This window comes from Engraulis encrasicolus, chromosome 3 (genome assembly GCF_034702125.1).
Source record: "Engraulis encrasicolus isolate BLACKSEA-1 chromosome 3, IST_EnEncr_1.0, whole genome shotgun sequence".
NCBI classification, from domain to species: domain Eukaryota; kingdom Metazoa; phylum Chordata; class Actinopteri; order Clupeiformes; family Engraulidae; genus Engraulis; species Engraulis encrasicolus.
In genome coordinates, this window is record NC_085859.1 from 36,017,179 (window position 1) to 36,039,174 (window position 21,996).

At 41.7% G+C, this 21,996-nt stretch overlaps 1 protein-coding gene across 1 annotated transcript in view; it reads right to left on the bottom strand.

Annotated features, from left to right (window-relative positions):
• Positions 1-7,775: 7,775 nt before the first annotated feature.
• LOC134446053 (dynamin-1-like) overlaps positions 7,776-21,996 on the bottom strand; it is a 40,010-nt gene continuing 25,789 nt past the window's right edge. Inside the window, exons 18-21 of the mRNA XM_063195287.1 lie at positions 20,754-20,924; positions 18,824-19,065; positions 15,578-15,772; positions 7,776-8,160 (exon numbers count right to left, since the gene is read on the bottom strand). Coding sequence (XP_063051357.1) covers positions 8,103-8,160; positions 15,578-15,772; positions 18,824-19,065; positions 20,754-20,924 — 666 coding nt within the window. The 3' untranslated portion in view covers positions 7,776-8,102. The remainder of the gene's footprint in view (positions 8,161-15,577; positions 15,773-18,823; positions 19,066-20,753; positions 20,925-21,996) is intronic.

Here is a 21,996-nt window from a genome sequence, read left to right on the forward strand (position 1 = left end):
TCAGGCCATCTGTGCTTAAGTATAGTATGTACCCAGAAATTAGTGGCTAGACCTGTTTTTAATCTCTTATTGTGTGATTGTGAAGATGTAAAGAATTTGGGTGTGTGCTGCAGCTAAATTCTGCAACATGATAATGCCACAGTGGAAGTTATCGTGTCTAGTAAGTTGAAGGTCCTATCCTTTACGAATACGTTTGTCTTGGCATTGTCTCTTATGCTGGCACACCTGTCGCACAACATTCCTGCAATTCCTTGCCAATGCAGCAAGACACTGCACAGCAAATACTGATTCTAATGTAATTTAACGAAGGGGAGTAGAGCTGCTCTGCTACGACTCCAGCATGGGCTTAAAGGTCACCAAACTGGGGCTCTGACTGGTACACAAAAGAGCCTGATTCTGGCATAACAGTCATATCACAACCCTTATGGTCATTCCATGACACTGTTATCCCCTTTGGAAAGCAGATCCATACACTTAACACATTCTGAATATCCTTTGGATCTCTCACCATACTTCTTCCATCCTGGATGTCCATAATCCTACAAGGGTCCCTCGCAGCAGTGTTAACACTATCAAGTCTGGAGTCTGGTCCCACTTTTGACACCATTCATAGCAAACAGTAGAGCTGCTTGAGTGGGACTCAAACCCATTCCCTTGGGGGGTTCCAAACAAAGGCACTGCCAAAGTTTACAGTATTTCCAAGTATGAAACGTGAATGTGTGTATACCGTAATTTTCCTCTCAGTCTGTTCATTATTTAGTTTTTTAGTTAGATTAATTAGTATGATTGCCAGCGTTTAGTTAAAATCAATAAAAATGACACCCCGCCCACGATTTTTGACCGATCGTCATAAAGAATTTATGAGGGCATCTTCGGACTAAGATACATCTATCCTTAAAGTCCTGGAACGATTGATTAAACCGTATACAAACAGGAGCCAATCAAAGTTGGCGGCAAAGACACCAAACAGGAAGTGAGCTCATATCTTGGCAACGACTACTTGTATCAGAACCCAATTTTATATCCATAATCAAGACTATCCCCAGAGGACACATAACAATTTCCGCGTAAATACGCCACTAGGGGGAGCTACAATAAGCAAAAAAATGTGTTTTTGCCCATATTGGCCCGTATTGACCTCAGATCATCAAAAGCTTGGTATCACTGGAATCCTTGGGTCAAGCCAAATCCAACGCATTCCATGATGTCATATTTACCATTATGAATTTCCCTTCATTGTGACATTTTCAAAAATCAATAAAAATGATGCTCCACCCACAATTTTAGACTTATCGTTCTACAATTTTTATAACCCCACCATTGGACTATTCGGCATCTATGCTGTAATTTGTAGATCAATAGCTTAAAGCATCGTCGCACAGCAGCCAATCAAATTTGTCAACATAGAAAAAGACACAGTTCAAACAGGAAGTTAGCTCATATCTCAGCAACACCTTGACGGATCTTAACGAAATTTCTCACACATGATCTGCAGTACACCCAGTAGGCGAGTACTTTTAGGGTTCAACCCCAAAACAATTGATACAAAGGTTTTTTTCATGGATTCTATGAAATGACATACTAAAAAGCGGCTAACCAAAACAATTGTTCAGTTTGTGATACAAGCATGAACATTGATACACATGTAGCCAAAGGCATTCTAAAAAGAACTGGATATGGAGCCATCGTGAATTTTCAACATGGTGGCCATATCAGCCATTTTTCAAAATGGCCGCCAGCAACAACAGTTTTCTTACGAGTAATGGATATAATATGACATTTTAGACATATTTACCATTCATACTACTTGGTAAATGTCTTATGGATAATTTAAAAGTTGTCATGAATATTCAAGATGGCCGCCATTTTCAAGAAAAAGGCCATTACCGTTACGGAGCTGAAAACAGCGTGAAATTTAGAACGTTGCTTCCTTACGACCCAGTACTGTACTGTACTCTACTCTACTCTACTATACTGTACTGTAATGTGAAATACCGTACTGTACTGTACTGTACTGTACTGTACTGTACTGTATGCTACTGTATGCTACTGTACTGTACTGTACTATACTCTATTATACTGTACTGTACTGTAATGTGAAATACTATACTGTACTGCACCGTACTGTATGCTACTGTACTGTACTGTACTGTACTTTTCTATACTGCACCGTACTGTATGCTACTGTACTGCACTGTACTGCACTGTACTGTACTGTAGTGTACTGTACAGTACAATTATAGAGCTGAAACATGTAGAGCATTCTGATGTCATGTACAATAGAAAGCAGAAAAGTGAAGTGGGAATGAGTTATGTTAATGTTGCCACTCAAAATCTTGAAGGTTATCTCATGTGGCATTCATGTCAAGTTCATGTTAAGCCATGTGGCATTTTGTTAGGGGGGGGGGGGGGGTATGGTAGACTATCCTTCCTCCCAGACTATTTGTGTGCCTTTCATATCAAGAAAATGAGTACCGGTAATGATTTATGGTATGATGTTGTTTTATATAGATATTTCTCCTGTGGGTAAGGGTGGCACATGTTGTCCATCAGCTGTCAGTTTTTAAGTAGCAATTGAAGTACTCACTGACTAACTGTAATGCAACTTGTGACACACTTAGTAGGTGAGGACTTGTTTGCAAATTCAGGAAAAAACAATTGACCTCTGCCTTACTCAACACCTACTTAGAAAACATTTCCATTTAATTTGAACTGAAGACATACTGTAGTCTTCCTTTATATATGAGTAATCTCTCTGTAATGCCATTCTAAAGATGGCTGAAATGCACTCAATATATACACAATGCTACTTGTGAGAATGTAGAATTAGGTTGATCTTATGGGTTCTTCATACATATGGAGAGGTCCTGTCTTTTACCCTCTCTCATACAAATAAAAAATATCTGTTATGGAAAATAGAGGATTAGGCGAGTACATTTAGGGTTTAACCCCCAAAAAAATGATACAAAAGGTTTTTATTATGTAATCCATTACTATTGGACCTGCTAAATGACATACTAAAAATCTAGTAAAATCTGACTTTGGTAAATTAGTTTTTTTCAACATGGCTGCCATAGGCTTATTATAAGGGTCAAGAGACACTCCAGGTGAATAGGCCAAAAAATGTAGCTTGCCGATATCACCATGAAACTTAATCCGGTGATTACTCACATATTTGTGAGAAATAAATGTAGGCCTATTGCAAGTTTTCTGAAATGTTATGTTTTAATATGGTAATTGGACTATATATATAATTAAATATGCGTTAAATTTCAAAATGCAAAAACTCAAAATCTGAAAAATCCAAGCTCAAAATTACTCTTTTATTTTGTTTCTAGTAAGTCAGAAGATAGAAGAGATTATGGACATCTCTTTTTGTTTTGTAGTAAATCTAAAACTCTTTGTGCAGACACACCAGCTAGCATTTATTTTTCAAAACAACAATTCTAACGGAGCTAAAAAATGAATGGAAAGTGAATAATGGCAACAAAAAATTGTTAAAAAATCAAATACAGTGCATACTTTTTACAACTTCAAAAAAGACAGTTGGCAGGTCTTTATGTTTAATACAGCACATATTGTACTGTACATACTGTGCTAATGAAAGCCTGAATGCGTTCCTCTGTTGTTGTCATAACTAAATAAATCCTTTGACAATGAATACATCCTGTACCAGTATATAACTGGTAACTCAAATATAAAATCGCATTTGAAGCATACATTTTCTGTTAGTGTGGTTTCTATTTTTAGTTGTGAGATTGAGTCAGAGAGTGAAAATAACTGATGTTATGATCATGGCTGACATACAGCAGGAAGTGATGGTTGTGATATTGAGGACGTGGATTCAGAGTTGACTAGAAATGCGGATTCAGTTTTCAGGTCAAAATGGGTTTATCAACTTTATCCCATTTGAATGCACTGCAAAGTTCCAGGACAAAATGCTAAGCGTTCCTTGACAACACGAATGGAGTTCATCTCATAGCGAGTGCTCCCAAGTGCTACCTGGTGGTTATTGGGTCACATTGCAGCTCAGTTAAACATCTGTAACACGTGACCCTATCAGACGGCGATGTGTGGATTAGAGCATGACACAGGAGTGGATTTTCACTCCCGTCCCATCCTGGTCCCAGAAAAAAAAATCCCATCCCGTCCCGTCCCGGAGTGGAGTAAAAGAAACAAATCCCATCCCATCCCGTCCTGAAAATCTCACTCAAAATCAATCCCACTACCATTTCATAGGCTTTTTTAATGAAAAAAATGAGCGAGCATTCCTGATCTCATTAATTTTTATTCCCGCTCCTGCCCGCTCCCATTCATCTTTAATCCCGCTCCTGCCCGTTCCCGTTCATCTTTAAAATTTTGACTCCCATCCCGCGGGAATCCCGCAGGACCCGCGGGACCCACGGGAATTCCTGAAAAATGTCATCCTCTAGTGTGGATACTGCATCTCTGCCACAGTCTTGATGCGACAATGCATGCACATTCAACTGGGGATGGCAGTATATAACTGGTAACTCAAATAAAATGGCCAAAATAACACATACGATGCCATGTTTTCAGACAACAAAAGGGCAAAGAAAACAAGATTATTTTAATTTTAAAGCAACATAACAGTAATTTCAGTATTTAGCTTGTGCCTATACCCAAAATGTGAATATCCAAACAGAAGACTCCAAGCTGGAGGTGATAGTCTTAAAAAAAGGCCACAGTCAATTTGTTCGCCGTCAACATCACTCTTCAATGAAAACTGCTCCACAGGAAACTCAGATAGGATAATCCCTCCGAACTGCAGGACTTCCAGACATGTGCACATATCAAGTGTCACATTTCCGCATCTATAACATGATCGAAGCTTCAAATAATTAAAAAAAAAAGATATTTACGCTCGACTTCCACCTGGAGAGGCTGAAATGGGACGTAAGAACTAACATTCATTTTTGCCTTTTCTTTTTAAAAAAAAATTAAATTTACGGATTTTGGTGTGTGTGTGTGTGTTTGTGTGTGTGTGTGTGTGTGAGCGCGCGCGTGCAAGGGCAATAATCACATGGTCTGTCTGGTCCACTTGAGCCTGGCTTATGCTCCGAAACAAACGTGTCTGCGCGATGATGCAGACAGCCATGCAGTGCAAATGAATGCATGCTGACTACTATGCAATGTGATGCAGCATGAGGTTTGCAGTCTATGTGTGTGTGGTGTGAGAGGGCATATAACATATATTGTATATATACCTATATAAAAACAGCAGTGGAAAAAATAGTGGACATGACAAGTGTGAGTGTCCTTCTTCACCAGAACTTTTTATTTACCATCACATGAAGCATCACCCAGCGTTGGAGGCCGCCATCTCGCCAACAGCTATAAGGTACAAGTGACAGCAAGGTGACATACATACACAGCCTTAGATTCCATAATTCTACATGCACACAGACACCCACACGCACTCTGTTTCTCTCTCATGTACACACACACAAACTGTACAGACATAAACTCATACATACATACATACATACATGTGTATCATATACGCACAAACCATATTTATTTTCTACATCAGCCACGTTTGTGTTAAGTAAGATCCTGGTACATTTGGACTACACTACCAAAACAATGGAAGCACAAATGCCATGGGACAAACCACAAATATACTACATGACAGTAATATTTCCTCGTCACATTTACATCTCATTATATGCCACACATATAGTAAATATATCAGGTCGAGGGTGTGTTTTTCATTTGATTATATTCATATTCATAACGCACAAGCACACAGGTTCAACCTGTGACCTACATGAACAGAAGAATCATTGGCATCATCTTAAATACATGACCAAAACATAGAAGCTCTGTGCCACTCATTTCAATAAACACAAACATCCAGTGTATACTATGCTTAGTTATCTTCTATGAAGTGTCGCACAAACACACACACACACACACACATGTACACTCTCATAGAGGAAAAAAATAAACAAATCTGTCTCACTTTTGTTTGCATACCATTTTCCGATAACAGCTACACTCAGGACTTCACATTTGGCGCCAATCTGGTTTGAATTTGGATCACTGTCTGGATTGTATTTCTTGTGTATACGGTTCCAAAGTCTGAAATAAATTAATTCTGAGCTTGAATCACAGTCCGGGTTGCTTTTGTGTGAATATTATGACGTAAAAAAGAGGGGCAGCCTAAAAAACTACAAGTCACTTTGGACAGAGGCATCTGCTTCACTGTAATAACATGCATTGAAGATAGTATGTGTGTATCTTAATCACAATCAGGATCAGATTGAGTGTCAGTGTGTCCAGTGATCAGGGTGTTTTGTGTAAATCTGAGTCAGTCATGATTGTATGTGATGTGAGGGGAAAAAAATCAAATCCACCAGATTAAAGACCAAAAGCAGCTCCAAGAGTTTGCCATCACCTCCCTGTGACCTGACCTGACAGACAGCATTTCAACTTGCTTATATACATCCAATAAAACATACATGCACACACACACACACACACACACACACACACACACACACACACACACACACACACACACACACACACACACACTCCTTTGAAAATTGTGGATGTAAACTGACAGCCTTGATATGGGCACGCTCACACACGCACGCATACACACACACACACACACACACACACACCCTCACAAGGCGCCTTCACATGCACTAACTTTGTGTGACAACAAGGGGGTATTCCAAGAAGGTGCTTCAGTAGCGGAAAAAGGTCAGGTTAACCTAGGTAGTGGTAAATCAACTAATAGAAGACCCTGGAGTCCACATTCTGCCAGTAAACCATGCCTCCAGCGGCTATCTACTAGCAGATTTCCCACTCTCTGTACCATCACAAATATATGATTAGAATTTTGCCAAAATGTTGAGTTCTCATTATGAAGTCATAATGTCTTCGCGAGATTTTTAACACAGACGTCTATGGGAGCTGTAGAGTGTTCCAGTAAAATTCTAAAAACCTCTAGAAATTCCTTACTCCTCAAAGGGTTAACCAAGCCCTGTTCTTGGAATACCCCACAACATTTTAGCAGTTACCGGGGCAACATAGCCCAAAACACCAGGCGTTGTGACATGACTCATAAGACATCTTAGTTTCACTTTAAGGTGATGCTTTGCTCTACAGATTAAGTGATGATCTTCACATTGCACCTGTCTGTGAGGCTGTATTGTAGTTGTAATAAATACACATGTTTTATTGTTGTTAGTTATTATTAGTAACCCAGGAAAAAGTGGCTGGTTCTGAGAAAGATAACAAGGCTCAGATCACAGCCTGCATCTGGGCCTGGTCTGTCCCAGAGCCGGCCTGCCATCTGGGGTAGTCAGTCAAAGATAATCTTGAGTGAGGATACTATAGGCTACCGAAAGACATAGCATGTGTAAACACATTTGAAAACACATCACAGTATATATATATATATTTTTTTCATTTACAATTAAAATTCTACCAACACACATTTATACGTACACGTGTACGTACACACATACACACACATACAAACAAACATGCATTCTGATATAGTTGAAAGGCCCATGATGACCAGCAGGGTGTATGTGACCAAGGGAGCGAGCGAAAGAGAGAGAGAGAGAGAGCGAGAGAGAGAAGAGAAGAGAGAGAGAGAGTCAACCCGTTCCTCTCTCTGGTGTTTAAACTCAGACATCTCCCTCTAGTGGTCCCTGTGTGGAACAGCAGGACGTCAAGGGTTCAGGCTGTGTGATTGCTGAAGGGCAGTTGAGTTGAGTGAGTCCGTATAACTGAATGTCCACAACAATTCACATTCCAAAAGAGAAAAGCTGCAGCAAAGGGGAGATGAAGAAATGAAGAATGTCAAAAAAGGAAACAAATAGAAGGACAAACAAAAGGTAAGAGAAAAGATGGAAGAAGGAGTGACGTGAGGGGATGAGAGAGCCAAGAGGAGGGGAGCCAAACTAGCTCCAAATAGAAATGTGCAGAGAACAGATGACATGGTCACAGTGAAAATAGAGGAGGAGGGGAGGGAAGGATTTGATTGTGTGACTGATGGGGGAAAGAATAAGTGATTGGATGAAGAGAGGAGAAGAGGAGGTGGTGTGTGTGTGTGTTTATTAGTCGAAGGAGGACTGAGGGCTCTCTCCGTGTGAAGGGCTCCCTTTGTTAGGCCGGCTGATGGAGGGAGGGGGGGCAGACACAGAGAGAAGAGTGTCAGAGGTCAACCACGGGTCAAACACACACACACCCGTGCACGCACACACACACACGCACACACTGACACACACATGCACACACACACACACACACACACACACACACACACCATTGTGGCAATTTGTGCCAATGCCACTCACAGTTAACACTGTAAACCTAAATGTCTGTCAGAATCATCTATATAGTTTACAGCGTTTAAAATAGACACAACATTCAGATATACACAGGCTACACATAGTAAGACTGCAGGCTGGGTACAGGGAAGTTATATTACATTCAGACATGTGAGGTTGAGGACAGCCCCAGCCTAGACTTTCAATTTAGACTAAACCTTGATCGGTTTGGTCTATAAGATATTGGAAAAGTGAAAAAAAAAAAACGGTATGTCCATATAGAGATATGAGTCAAGGGAAGCAATAATGAAGGGAATAGGCATCAGTGGCCATGGTTGCTAGGCTGTTCTCAACGTCCAAGTTGAATGCAAAAAATAGCGGTGAAGGTTTAGACATACACAAAAAATAAATAAAGGTTAAGGCTGACATACATACAAACATACAGTACGTACATACATGTAGACACATATAGTACATACACACTACGTACTTTATATATATACATATAGAATACATGTTTCATTCTAACTGAACAGTAGTGCACACAATAATGTGCAGAGCAAATCCATTCATTAAATATTATTACTATCATACATCTACTATTACTTGCACCTTGTGACTGTAAGCATGTAAACTTAACACAAGGCATACGTGGATAGGTGTTAGCATCATGTGCTTGTGCGGTATATATTGCAGTGTGTGTGCGTGGTGTGGTGTGTGTGTGTGTGTGTGGGTGGGTGTGTGTTGTGTGAATGGGGACCAGATGGAGTGGGTTGCTATGAGACATGGGAGAGAAGTATGTATATGGAAAAACTGTGCGTGTGTGTGTGTGTGTGTGTGTGTGTCTGTGTGTGTGTCTCTGTCTGTGTGTGTGTGTGTGTGTGTGTGCACATGAATGAGTGAGTCCTTCATTCAGTCTATAGATCTGGGCCGGGTTGGGGAGGGTGGAGGTCTTCGGCTTCACGGAGGAGGATGAGGATGGTGGCAAACGCGGACGCAGGTGCACACACACGCACACATACACACACACACATCCACGCGTGCACACATGCACGCACGCACGCACGCAGGCACGCACGCACACAGACACACACGCACACACACACACACACACACACACACACACACACACACACACACACACACACACACACACACACACACACACAATAAAACAAGTAGACAAAGACATAATACATACACAGACACGCAACAGGGAGATGAAAAAAGACAAGACAAAGTCAGGAACAGTCCACTTACATGCACACCCACAAAAACAGGACCACCCACTATGAAGACAACATGATCTCTCAGAATTCCGTGCTCCCGGACACGGATGTTTGGGACACGAAATCCGTGCTCCTGGACACGGATTTTGCCAAAATTTGTGCTCCTGGACACGAAATTGTTTTCCGTGATGGACACACGGAAGTGCTCTGCCTATATACTCCCACAGCTCTATGTTTTCAATGTCTTGTGTTTTCTCAGGATTTTTCGAATTTCAAATATTTTTTCTCAAAAAACATTTCTACTGACAGGTTAGGCTTAGGGATTGTTTGGTGTGGGCAGCTAGTATTCTTTTATTCATTATATGAATTTGATAGCCTAGGCCAAAGAAAAATAAGAGTTTGGTTCCGGTTGGTTGTCAGGTTTGGTCATGGGTCGGTCGGATTTTTTTTTTTTTTTCAAAATTTTTTTTTTCCAATTTTTTTTTTTAATGTCCGACCCACCCAACCCTCCATATGCGCCAGATTTCGTCATAAACTTTGTTGAACAATGCCAATGACGATAGTGGAGTGTGGCCTGCTAAAGCTACAATGAAATATAATAAGTATTAATGAGCCAAGATACTGACCGTCACCGAAATGAGGATATGATCATACAGCCTACCGTTTCTGGCAATACCTGTCCAGCTGCCAGTTGCCTGACACTGCTATTTTAGCTCCTGTAGGCTATGTCCCGTTTTCTTTTTTTTTAAATTCCGTCCCATCATCGGTTGTAGACCATATTTTCCTTGGGATGAAGGTTCTGGCTTGGAAACATTCTATGTAGGCCTACACACTTTTTTGTTTTACGCGAGGATGTAGACGCCTGAGGCGATATGAATGTTGATGAAGGGTGATCGAGGGACAACATCGTCATTGCCATTAAATCATTATTGTAGGCAACTGTAGTAGTCCTATGTCTTCATCGAACAGTCGTAGGCTATTTGTGGCGACATCATCGTTAATTTCTATTTCATTTGGAGGAGGCGCGGAGAGTGAGACAGTGACAGATGCCCTGCTGCTGCGCGATGGTGGAGGGACAAGCAGAGAGAGAGCAAGAAAATAACGGGCTCGGGCCAACGGACTTCTTGGTTAACAAGGCCTTGTGGTAAATGAAAGAATGAAGGGAAACGTGGGCAAAACATTTCCCTTCTCTCGTATTAACTTATTTTACAATTACAAGCTATTGATACAGTGCTACTTTAGAATTGCTGTAAGGAGTTATGCATCTCGTCCAACATGCAGCGTGACTGAATGGAAGCCCTTTTCTAATACGACGAGACAATATCAATACATTCAAAAATCGTGGATACTCATAATGTTTTCTGTGTGTTGCATTTCGAGGCGGGTGGTCAGGCTGTGTCCGTGTCGGGTGTTGAGGTAAGGCGATTGACTTATCATTTGACAGGCATTTTCGCCAGTTTCCCAAACTACATCGTAGCCTATTAGTCTGCAAGAACGCTGTGAGGCAAGTTATTTAAAAACTTACGAGCTACAACGACTACCAATTAGCATGGTGTAGCATAATAATTAGCCAACAACGTGACCGATAGGTGCGCAACTCTGCAGTGACATTTGGGGTTTTCTAATATCAAGCCGGGTGGCACTTGTGGTGCGTGCACGTGTTGCTCCTATGTGGATAGTCATGCGATGCAAATTCAGTAACTTGCAGGCAGGTAGAAAGTGAGAGATGGCGAGTTATGGGAATGAAGAAACGTGTTGTGTCTTGTCTACAGAATTGATTTTAAGGCAATGCTACTTGTATTTAAATCATTAAATGGAATGGGACCCACATATCTACTGGATATGTTTCAGCAGTATGCACCGGCCAGGTCACTAAGGTCAACGGAGAAGAATTTGCTGGTGATTCCAAAAGTCAAAACAAAATGTGGAGAGGCAGCCTTTAGCTTCTATGCTTCAAAGCTTTGGAACCAGCTTCCAGATGACGTAAAAAATGCACCCACTATTGATAGCTTTAAATCTAGACTCAAGACAAAGCTGTTCTCAGATGCTTTCTTAAATTATTGAATGAAAAGACGGTAAAATAAGAGAAGTAAATTAGTAAAATAAGAATTGTTTTTCAAGGTTTTATGTTTATTTATGTTTTATTTTATTATTATTTTTACCTTATGTTTTATCTTAATGTTTTAAATGTTTTTTTGACTCTAATTCATTTCCCTGTTTTCCTTTCATTTACATTTGTTAACTTTGTGAAGCACATTGAGTTGCACCTGTGTATGAAATGCGCTATATAAATAAACTTGCCTTGCCTTGCCTTGCCTTGTCTATATAAACAACCCTCCAAAAAACATCGATATTTTTTTGAGGATTCCAAAAAGTCAAAAAAAATATTTTGGGTCGCACAAAAAATGATAGGGTCGGTCGGCAACCGGAACCAAAACATTATTTTTTTTAGGCCCTATCAACCAACTAGAAAAGGTATTTCTCAAAAATATGTCTTTAATGACAGGTTAAGGTTAGGGAATGTTTTGGTCAGGGCACAACTTAAATTGCTATAGAATTATTTTGTTTAGGATTAGCATTTGGTATGTATTTTCTAATGATAGAGTTAACACAGAGCTGTGGGAATATAGAAAGTGCTTCCGTGTGTCCATCACGGAAAAAAAAATCTGTGTCCAGGAGCACAGAATTTTGGCAAAATCCGTGTCCAGGAGCACGGATTTCGTGTCCTTAACATCCGTGTCCAGGAGCACAGAATTTTGAAGATCAGGCTGATGAAGAACACATCCTATAACTATCCACCTATCCTCATAGCAAAAAATGAACAGTATTTCTTAAATGTAACTAAAAATATGGTTCATAACTTTCTCTAAAAATCTTGATGCTTTCATATGGAGTATACTATTTCCATTATATTTAAAGTAATCTTAGAAACCTTATCTACTACAAGACAGGAATGGTTACGATATACAGTAAATGTGGACATGTACACACATTATACACCCAAAACAGTGTCACACAAAACACAAACGCACACACACAGATTAGCTGCAACAAGATGGTAAGGTTACATGATGCATGTAAATGATGAGCACTATACATCTGACATGTTAGACTTCCAAACTTCTTGGGTGATTCTCAATTTATTATAATTGCATTATTATGTGAATACATCTAGTATATTTTAAGTGTAAAGCCTGTTCCTGGTCTATGCATCAGCTCAGCTTTAAAAATAAATGACACACCACACGTTTGATGAGCACTGACATTAATGTTTGACGTAGCACATAAATACAACCACACACTTTCAAAGTCATAATTGAATGGTGAAGGGGGGAGGGGCTTGTCAATGACTGACAGCTAGGTCTGAAAGAGTTAAACATGTACGATGAAGCGTGACGAAGAAAACACAGCAGCCGGGTGGACACAAGACAAGGAAGGAGGCGTGATTGGTCAACATCAAACAACAACAACAACAACAACAGCAGCAGCAACAATCACGTGTGATTGGTCAAGACGTACCATTCGTGTAAATCCTCACTGGTCTAGAGACTCTCTGAAAAAGTAACCGGAATCAATGAGGGTGTCGCGTGGGGCTGGCGAGAGAGGTGGAGAGAATGGCAAGCACGGGAGCAGAGGAAGCAGAAAAAGGAGGATAGGGAGAGGAGGGAGGAAGGAAAGAAGGAAGGAAGGAAGGATTTTTGAGTTACAGAGGGGAGAGATGGAGGGAAGGGCTTAGCTAAAGCAGAGCTGGTTGAGCTCCTAGACTTGCCTATGGCATCTCCTATATCTCAGGTGCAGAGGAGAGAGAGGGCAGGAGAGGAGAGGAGGGCATGATCGCACAAAGGTGAAGAGGGATGGATCGGGGTGGAGAGGTTACACAGTAGGCGATGGTAGATGAAGGAGGAAGGTGGAGGTGAATTTGAAGGTGATGGTGGAACTGAGACAGACAAGGAGTGAAGGATGAGGATGATGATGAGCAGGAACGGAAAAGACCATCATTTTGGCCCAGATCTGACCAAAGCTGGTACAGTGGTCTCATGCTTGACCTGACGAAACCATGGCTATAGTTCTACTACAAGCTCAGAGCCTCTAACTATGATGAACCTCCACAGGTTAAGGACCTCTGTAAATACAGTACAGAAGATCCATAGGTGTGCCACAACCTCACATGAGGAACATTTTTTTTTTTCTGTCTGTGGTGAGACGGTAGAAAGTGAGGCACCACAAGTTATGGAGTTTTAAAGTGAGGAGTCCACGCACTTGAAATCCTTTTTACATTTTTTTTAAAGCCAATAATTCAAAATCTTATGTGAGGGACCTAACCCTTATCAGATGTCTGTCTTGTACAGACCACCATAAACAGCTTAAGCCTGGCTCAAACTACGCGACTATCGGCCCGATTCTCAGCTGAAAACCCCCCTTACGACAATCGCTGGAACGTTAGCCCCCAGGACCATCGCAAGCGATTGTCGGGGAAGATTTCCTCGTCGTGTGCAACGTTCTAAGATAGAACTTTAGCAGCTCAAAGAGTCGCCGATCGCAAGTCGTAGAAATCAAACACTGTTTGATATTTGCGACTGGAAATATAACGTCGGGCATTGTCTTGGTGGCTGTGAGCAGCGATAAGAGTGACAGTTGCGATTCTCTTCTAGTGTGCGGTGCACCCCGACGTCAAAATCGGACACATAATCGCTAGTCGGTTAGTTTGAGCCTGGCTTAAGGATCCTCTTTATTTGAGCAGTTCCACAGGGGTGGAACCTACAGGTTAAGATATATCTTCAAATTTGGCACTGTTGGGCAAATGATGTCTTGGTGGGGATACGATAAGAGTCTGAATAAAACAACCGTGACTGAACATGTATTTGTCAATAGTGTTCACTGATCTGGGTTTGAATGATGACGAAAAAAAGAAATAAGACATGAGGGAAGAGTCGTGTGGCTTAAACAGGGTATTTGGTTGGGTGGGGGCAACGTGGTCTCATCCTGAATCGTCATTTTTGGACTCTGACAAGGCTTCAGTATTTGACGCCAGAGGTATGTATGCCCTCGGCGTGAAACAGTGGTGCCAAACTCAAAAGTTGTTCCTCCTTTCGGCAGCATGACTTCACTGACAATTAGGGGAGGTCTAGGTTTAAGCAAGGCGACCACAACATCAACATGAGACGAACAGGCTAACTCTTGGCGTCAAATACTGCCGCCTGGTCAAATGGCGTCAAAAATTGAATTCTTGGGTGTGAGACCGCGTTGGTGGAGCAGGGTTTGTGGCTGTGATAAGGTGGGGGTGTGGTAAGGTGGGGGTGTGGTAAGGTGCTAGTGCTCTGGAAGGGTTTGTGGATCATTGCATGAGGTGCTGTTAAAGGATAGCTTAATGTAGCATCCTTCAACAAAAGGATTGATTCACTGATATAAAATAATTCACAGTAATTCGTGGTCCAGTTGTGTAGATTAGAAAAGACTCCAATTATCCATTTTATCAACACTCACATTCCAAACAAACAGACATACTATACGTACTGTAACAGAACAACACTCCACAGAGTAGCAAATGACAAAACATCAAAAACCGAGTCTTTCCAAGGAATTTATTTGTGTGGAATAAACACATGGCATGGATTTCAGTTGTACGAAAACTGTTACGGAGCGATAAAATGTGCCTTCTCAGGCCAATTATTGTTTGATCTGTGAAAGTACTGAGTAGTCAGCGACACTGTAAGAGTGTCAGATTTTATTTTGTGTTGAGTGCAAATCTAATGTAGTTCCTCCCATTGTTTCCACCAATCTCAACACATGAGGCTTGATGTAATTTTATTTTTTTCACTATTTTGTATAAACATAATTCAGGAGTCATTCTGTCAGGATAATGAATGGGGGAAGGCTCCAATAAGACACTCTGCCATGCTTGACATTAGGGAAACCTTATTGTTTTCTCCACAGTGGCAAGGTCAACACTAAGGCAGGAGGAACATTAAATTGCACTGTATATGTGTGCTTGTGTGTGTTTTTGTATATTAGCTTCTCTGCTCACAGACTTACCTGGGCACACCTGGTGGTGCGCGGTTGGGGCGAGAGGGCACCATTGGGGCTGCGGTGGGATCAGGCGAAGCTCCGGGGCGCGATGGCACAGGGGGTGCCCCAAGGGCAGCGGGGGCCGGAGGGGCACTGCGTCCGCCCGGGCGAGGGGGGCCAGGGGGGGCCCGGCGCTGGGGGGTTGGGCTGGACATGGGAGACCTTTGCAAGAGAACACAGTAAAAATACCAGTCCCACTCAAAAATAGTCTTCATTGTACTATATGGTCACTATTTTAAAAGTCAATTCTACTCAAAGTTTTGTAAATATCAACACTGGAATGAAAACAAAAGAACACTGGTGGCACCTGAAGCAGAGTGGACGGGTAATTGTCAAGCTGTTGAGTTGAAATTACACTGGCCATCTGCAACTTTTACACTGACTTTTGACTCCACTGTTAATAGTAATTTAACCCTTCACAGTGTAAATACTATATCTGGCGTTATGGAATAACAAGTCTGGAATAATAAGAGCCCACTTCTTGGTACTGTGAAAATACAGCCACACATTGCAGTATGTCAGAGTCTACCGGTGGAGAAACACACAGGCGAAAGGAGTGAAGCCAAGACAGGCGAAATCAGTGTTCCATTCTGACAGCTCAACATTCATCGCGGCGAATCAAATCGGTTGAAATATTTATTCTGTTGATTTTATTGGCGGCCGCAGGCAAAAGTCGCTTCTAATTTGCATAATATTAAACTTGCCCGAACAATTTGACTTTGCTTCGCCCCTGTTCGCAATTGCCTTTGGCACATTGCTTCCCTTCATAGGAATGAATGGCAAAATTTGCTTCATTTGGTCAAATTTGCATATACACTATGTGTCCCCGGCATGACCGTCAAGACACAGGAGAGTAAATAGCTCCGGGAGGGGAACGCAACCACATTATGCATTTTAGCTAATCTACTAATCCAGTGATTGTTCATTGGCATGAAGTGTGGTAACATAAAAATCAGACAGAGAAATGAATGAAGTCCCTTGGCCACCCCTGTAAGGTAAATAAAAAAAATATATCCTTCACCCTTGTTACAACCCAAAACGTACAATAACTGCCAATAATGTAATAACTGCCAATAACGTAATAATTTGGGCGCATTGGAAATGTAATAAAGCCAATAACGTAATAACTTGCCAATAACGTAATAACACTTCCCTACCCATAACGTAATAACATTCTGCCAATAACGTATTACGTTATTGGCAGGTTATTATGTTATTGGCCTTAGGCCTACACTTAAAAAAAAGCTTTGATAATGTAATAACGATGCCAATAATGTAATAACCTGCCAGTAACGTAATCATTTGGGCCCATTTGAAACATAATAAAGCCAATAACGTAATAAGTTGCCAATAACGTAATAATGTTTCTCTACCAATAATTTAATAACTTTCTGCCAATAATGTAATGAGGTATTTTGCAGGTCATTATGGGACGTTATTGGCCTTACAATAACTTAAAAAAATCTTTGATAACTGTGTTTTACTTTTTCAATTTTTACATTCATCTTAGAAAATGACTAAATATTTCCTTTCTAAGAGAGGGTTGACCAAATATGCTGTCTGCCTACATTATTAGCCTACATATTGGCACATTATTCAGAGGTATATGTAGCAGAGATGACTTCAGTATTTGCAGTGCACTTTACTATTTTACTGTTCATATTTCATCTTATCTCTATCCAGTAATGTAGCAACACATAACAATGACTGGATATTTTTATTTGTTATCCTTTGCATTTCCAATGTATGAAATCAAATTGTCTTACTACTACGTTTTTAGTTATTATAATAATGACAAACACATACAGTATGCTAAATTTTAATTCCTTCAATGCTAAATGTTAACTGCAAATTTCAAACATGAACTACACAAATAGTGAAATGAAATGTCCCTTTTGTTTGTAATATAAAAAAATCCAGCAGCCTTATACAGCTTCATGATGCTTATTGATATGTCACCTCCACTGTCGCCTTCAAGTGCTAAGCTCTCCGCAAGAGCATCTCTTAGCCTATTCTTGGATGAAACATGGTGCACATGGAACAGGTGTGACATACTATTAAATGTCCCAAGCATGGCCATATCTTGTTCAAGGACAGAGGAAGGTTCATCATCAGGGAAAGAGGAAGGGTCAACTCCAGGTAATTGGTAAATGGACTGCATTCATATAGTGCCTCTCTACTCCTTCAAGCACTCAAAGCGCTTTACATTGTATGCCTCACATTCCTCCATTCACACTCACATTCACACACCAGTGGCTGTGGCTGCCACGCAGGGTACCACCCTGCCACAGGAGTAACTTGGGGTTAAGTATCTTGCTCAAGAACACAACAATAGAGTCAGGCCGAGCGAACAAAATAGCTAATTAAAACTGAATCAAAATCTAGTTAGTTAACTAAAGTTTACTGTTTATTAGGCTACTTAATGTTATAATATTCTTAACACAATTACCATTGTTACTTATTGCTGAAAAGTATTTGCTACCATTCTATTAAAATGGAAGAAAAAAAGCTTTGGACTTATTCAGCTTTCCTCTTCTGTCTATCTCATGCCCAGTCTGGCTGGCTTGGTTCATTGTTTATTATTACGTTATTGGCAACTTATTACATTATTGGCTTTATTACGTTTCAAATGGGCCCAAATTATTACATTACTGGCAGGTTATTACGTTATGGGCATCGTTATTACATTATCAGAGCTTTTTTTTAGTGTAAGGCCAATGATGTAATAACCTGCCAATAACGTAATACCTTATTACGTTATGGGCAGAATGTTATTACGTTATGGATAGGGAAGTGTTATTACGTTATTGGCAAGTTATTACGTTATTGGCTTTATTACGTTTTAAATGGAACCAAATTATTACGTTATTGGCAGTTATTACGTTATTGGCAGTTATTACGTTTTGGGTTGTAACAAACCCTGCACCCCAAGGTCCTCTCTCTACCTCCATCCATCCCTTCATCCATCTTTCCATTCATTAATAACCACCTTCATCCCAAGGCTTCCGAATCAATGAGTGAATAAATGAATAGCCCCTTTGGCGACCCAGTCATTAATAAAATACAAAATAAAAACTCTCTCTGCCCTCAATCTGTCCATGATGACATGCCGAGGGCCTCCCTTCAACAACTCTGTCTCTCTTCCCACCTCCCTCTTCACCTCTTCTCCTCCATCCATCCATCCCTTCATCCTCCTCAGGCCTCCTCACTCACCTGCCTCCCGAGCGTTGTCCCTGCACCTGGAGCCAGGAGGTGTCCACGGGCGGGGGCATGGCGGTGGTGATGGTGGTGGTGCTGATGTCCCCGATGATGTTGAGCGCCTCCTTCAGGGCGTGGTACATGCGCAGCATCTCGTCGCGGTGCTGGGCCTGCTCCTGGGACTCCTCCATCAGGGTGTTCTGGTCCCCGCACGAGTACAGCTGGGCCAGCAGCTCCGCATGGATGAACTCCTTGGTCTGGTGGGGGTGGAGGAGGAGGAGGAGGAGGAGGAGGAGGAGGAGGAGAGGAGGAGATGAGGAGGAGGAGAGGAGGAGGAGTAGGAGGAGGAGGAGGAGGAGGAGGAGGAGTAGGAGGAGGAAGGAGGAGGAGGAGGAGGAGGAGGAGGAGAAGGAGGAGAGGGAGAGGATCAGGAGATGGAGGAAGAGGAGGAGGAGGAGATGGGGAGGAGGAGGAGGAGGAGGAGGAGAGAAGGAGGAGGAGGAGGAGGAGGAGAGAAGGAGGAGGAGGAGGAGGAGGAGAGAAGGAGGAGGAGGAGGAGAGAGATGGAGAGGTGGGAGAGGAGGAGGAGGAGGAGAGGAGGAGAGGAGGAGGAGGAGGAGGAGAGGAGGAGGAGGAGGAGGAGGAGGAGGAGAGAGAGGAGGAGAGGAGGAGGAGAGGAGGAGGAGGAAAAGGAGAGGAGGAGGAGAGAAGGAGGAGGAGGGGAGAGGAGGAGGAGGAGGAGGGGGAGGAGGATGAGGAGGAGAGTAGGAGGAGAGAAGGAGGAGGAGAGGAGGAGGAGGAGGAGAGAAGGAGGAGGAGGAGGAGAAGAGAAGGAGGAGGAGGAGGAGAAGAGAAGGAGGAGGAGGAGGAAGAGGAGGAGGAGAGGCGCAGGAGGAAGAGATGCGGAGGAGGAGATGAGGAGGAGGAGGAGGAGAGGACATTATATTATCCCTTTTATTGCACAGCGTTGCAATTTTACTTTCATAAATGTATCATCCGTTTCTTCAAGCATATTTTAATTCCTAAAAAGCCATTATTGAAACCATTTTAAAATTACAACATTCAAATGTGTTTTTTATTGTATACATAGCTCATGCAATACCTAGTAAAATTTAGCTGATGCCCTTAACTCAAGCACCATACTGTGCCTTTTCCCTGGCTTTCCCAGAAGTGTTGACAGACTTCTGGGTACTCCAACAAGCCTTGATCCTTACATTCGTACTTGCAAGCAGAGATTCATGACTACATTAGACTACACTTACTGTACTCAGCTTTATCCAAGTGACTTACAGTTACTGTATTTAGATACAGGGAATAGGTTACAGCCACAATGGTTACAGGCTATTTTGGGAGGGGTGTCAAACTCAAATTGAGGGCCAAATAAAAATCTGGAACGAAGTCGCGGGCCGAACTCAACATTTATTTTTAAAAATGGATTAAAATTGTGTTTACATGCACTTCATATTCATAGTTAAATTTCACACACACTCTTTCCCATCATATTTGTTAGTTCAAATGTGTCTGCACTTCCTATGACACAGCAAATTTCATGTTCAAGTCATGTTACGCTATACATTAATGGTGTATGTGGGTCAACTGTAATAGACATTTGAAATGATCTTGCGGGCCGAATGAAATGGCTTCGCAGGCCAACTTTGGCCCCTGGGCCTGAGTTTGACATCCCTGCTTTAAGGCCTCTGCAAACTGGTTCCGACAGCACTGCAGAACACTATCGGTTGTTTTTTATATATACTATATATTTTTTTCCAACTTTATTTAGACAGGACAGTGAAGAGTGGGACAGGAAATGAGTGGGAGAGAGAGAGAGACGGGTTGGGGAGGATCAGCATATGACCCGGGTCGGTAATCGAACCCGTGTCGCCAGCGTACAGTAGCAGTCCAGTGCCCAGGCCTCTAAGCCACGGTGGCCGGGCCTGTTACTCACATTGTTGATCATGAGGTGCATGATGGTCTTGGGGATGAGGTCCCGCACGGTGCGGTTGACGATGGACATGTAGGAGTCCACCAGGCTGCGGATGGTCTCCACCTGCCGCTCCAGCTGGGGGTCCATGGAGTGCATGAAGTTGTCCGAGCTGCCCTCGTCTACAGACTCACTCTGGCGGGATGGACGGACACGTGCACGCACACACACACACACACACCCCAGATATATTACACATCACATACACGCACACATCAGATACATTGAGAGTTATATATACTGTCAATGATCAGATATCATATTACATCACGCACACACACAAATGTATGCACGCACACACATGCGCACACAGATTTACACACACACACACACACACGCACGCGCACGCGCACGCGCACGCACACGCACACGCACACGCACACACACACACACACACACACACACACACAGACACTGACCTTCTCCTTATCCTGACATTGCGGCGCAGACACAGGTGGGAGAAGGGGGGTTGAGGTAAAGAGGATGGTGTTAGCACAAATACATACTACTAAATGTTATTAATGGTATTAATTCTCAAACCAATTTACAATCAAATAAAGCTCCCATAACCGGATACAGAATATTTATGTTAATGTTCAATCGTCTCATTAGTCACTGATGTTGTTTCTGGCTTTAAGCCGCCTGTAAAATAGGTTGATTAGGGAGGGATTAGTGCATGCCTAATTGGCTAATCAATTATGCAGTATTAGCAGAGGAAAATGTAGTACATAACAAGGCAGATTAAATGGTTAAATTCCAGCATGGTGTTTGCATACGAGAGTGTGTCTCATCTGTGTGTGTGTGTGTGTGAGTGGGTGTGTGTGCACGCGTTTGTGAGCAGGTGCATCAGTGATTTGAGGAAATCACAATACAAATGAGAAAAAAAACCCTGCCAAAACATTTTCAGGGGAATGCAATAAGGTCCTAATCATGTGTTGTTGTAGTTGCTTTTTATTATTATAGTTGAAAGTAGTGTTATCGATTATAACTTTGAGCAGAAGGAGGAGGGGTAGGGGCCTTTGATTTTTTTTTTCAATATTCAAGATTCAATTCAAGATTCAAGATTAGTTTATTACGTCTTATTATAGGTTTGAAGCCTATAAAGAGTAAAAATTGTTGTGTTTTTTTGTGTCCTCAAAAATATGAAAAAAAAAAAGAAAAAATTAAAAAAGAAAAAAGAAAAAAAATTAAAAAGAGAGGGTGTGTG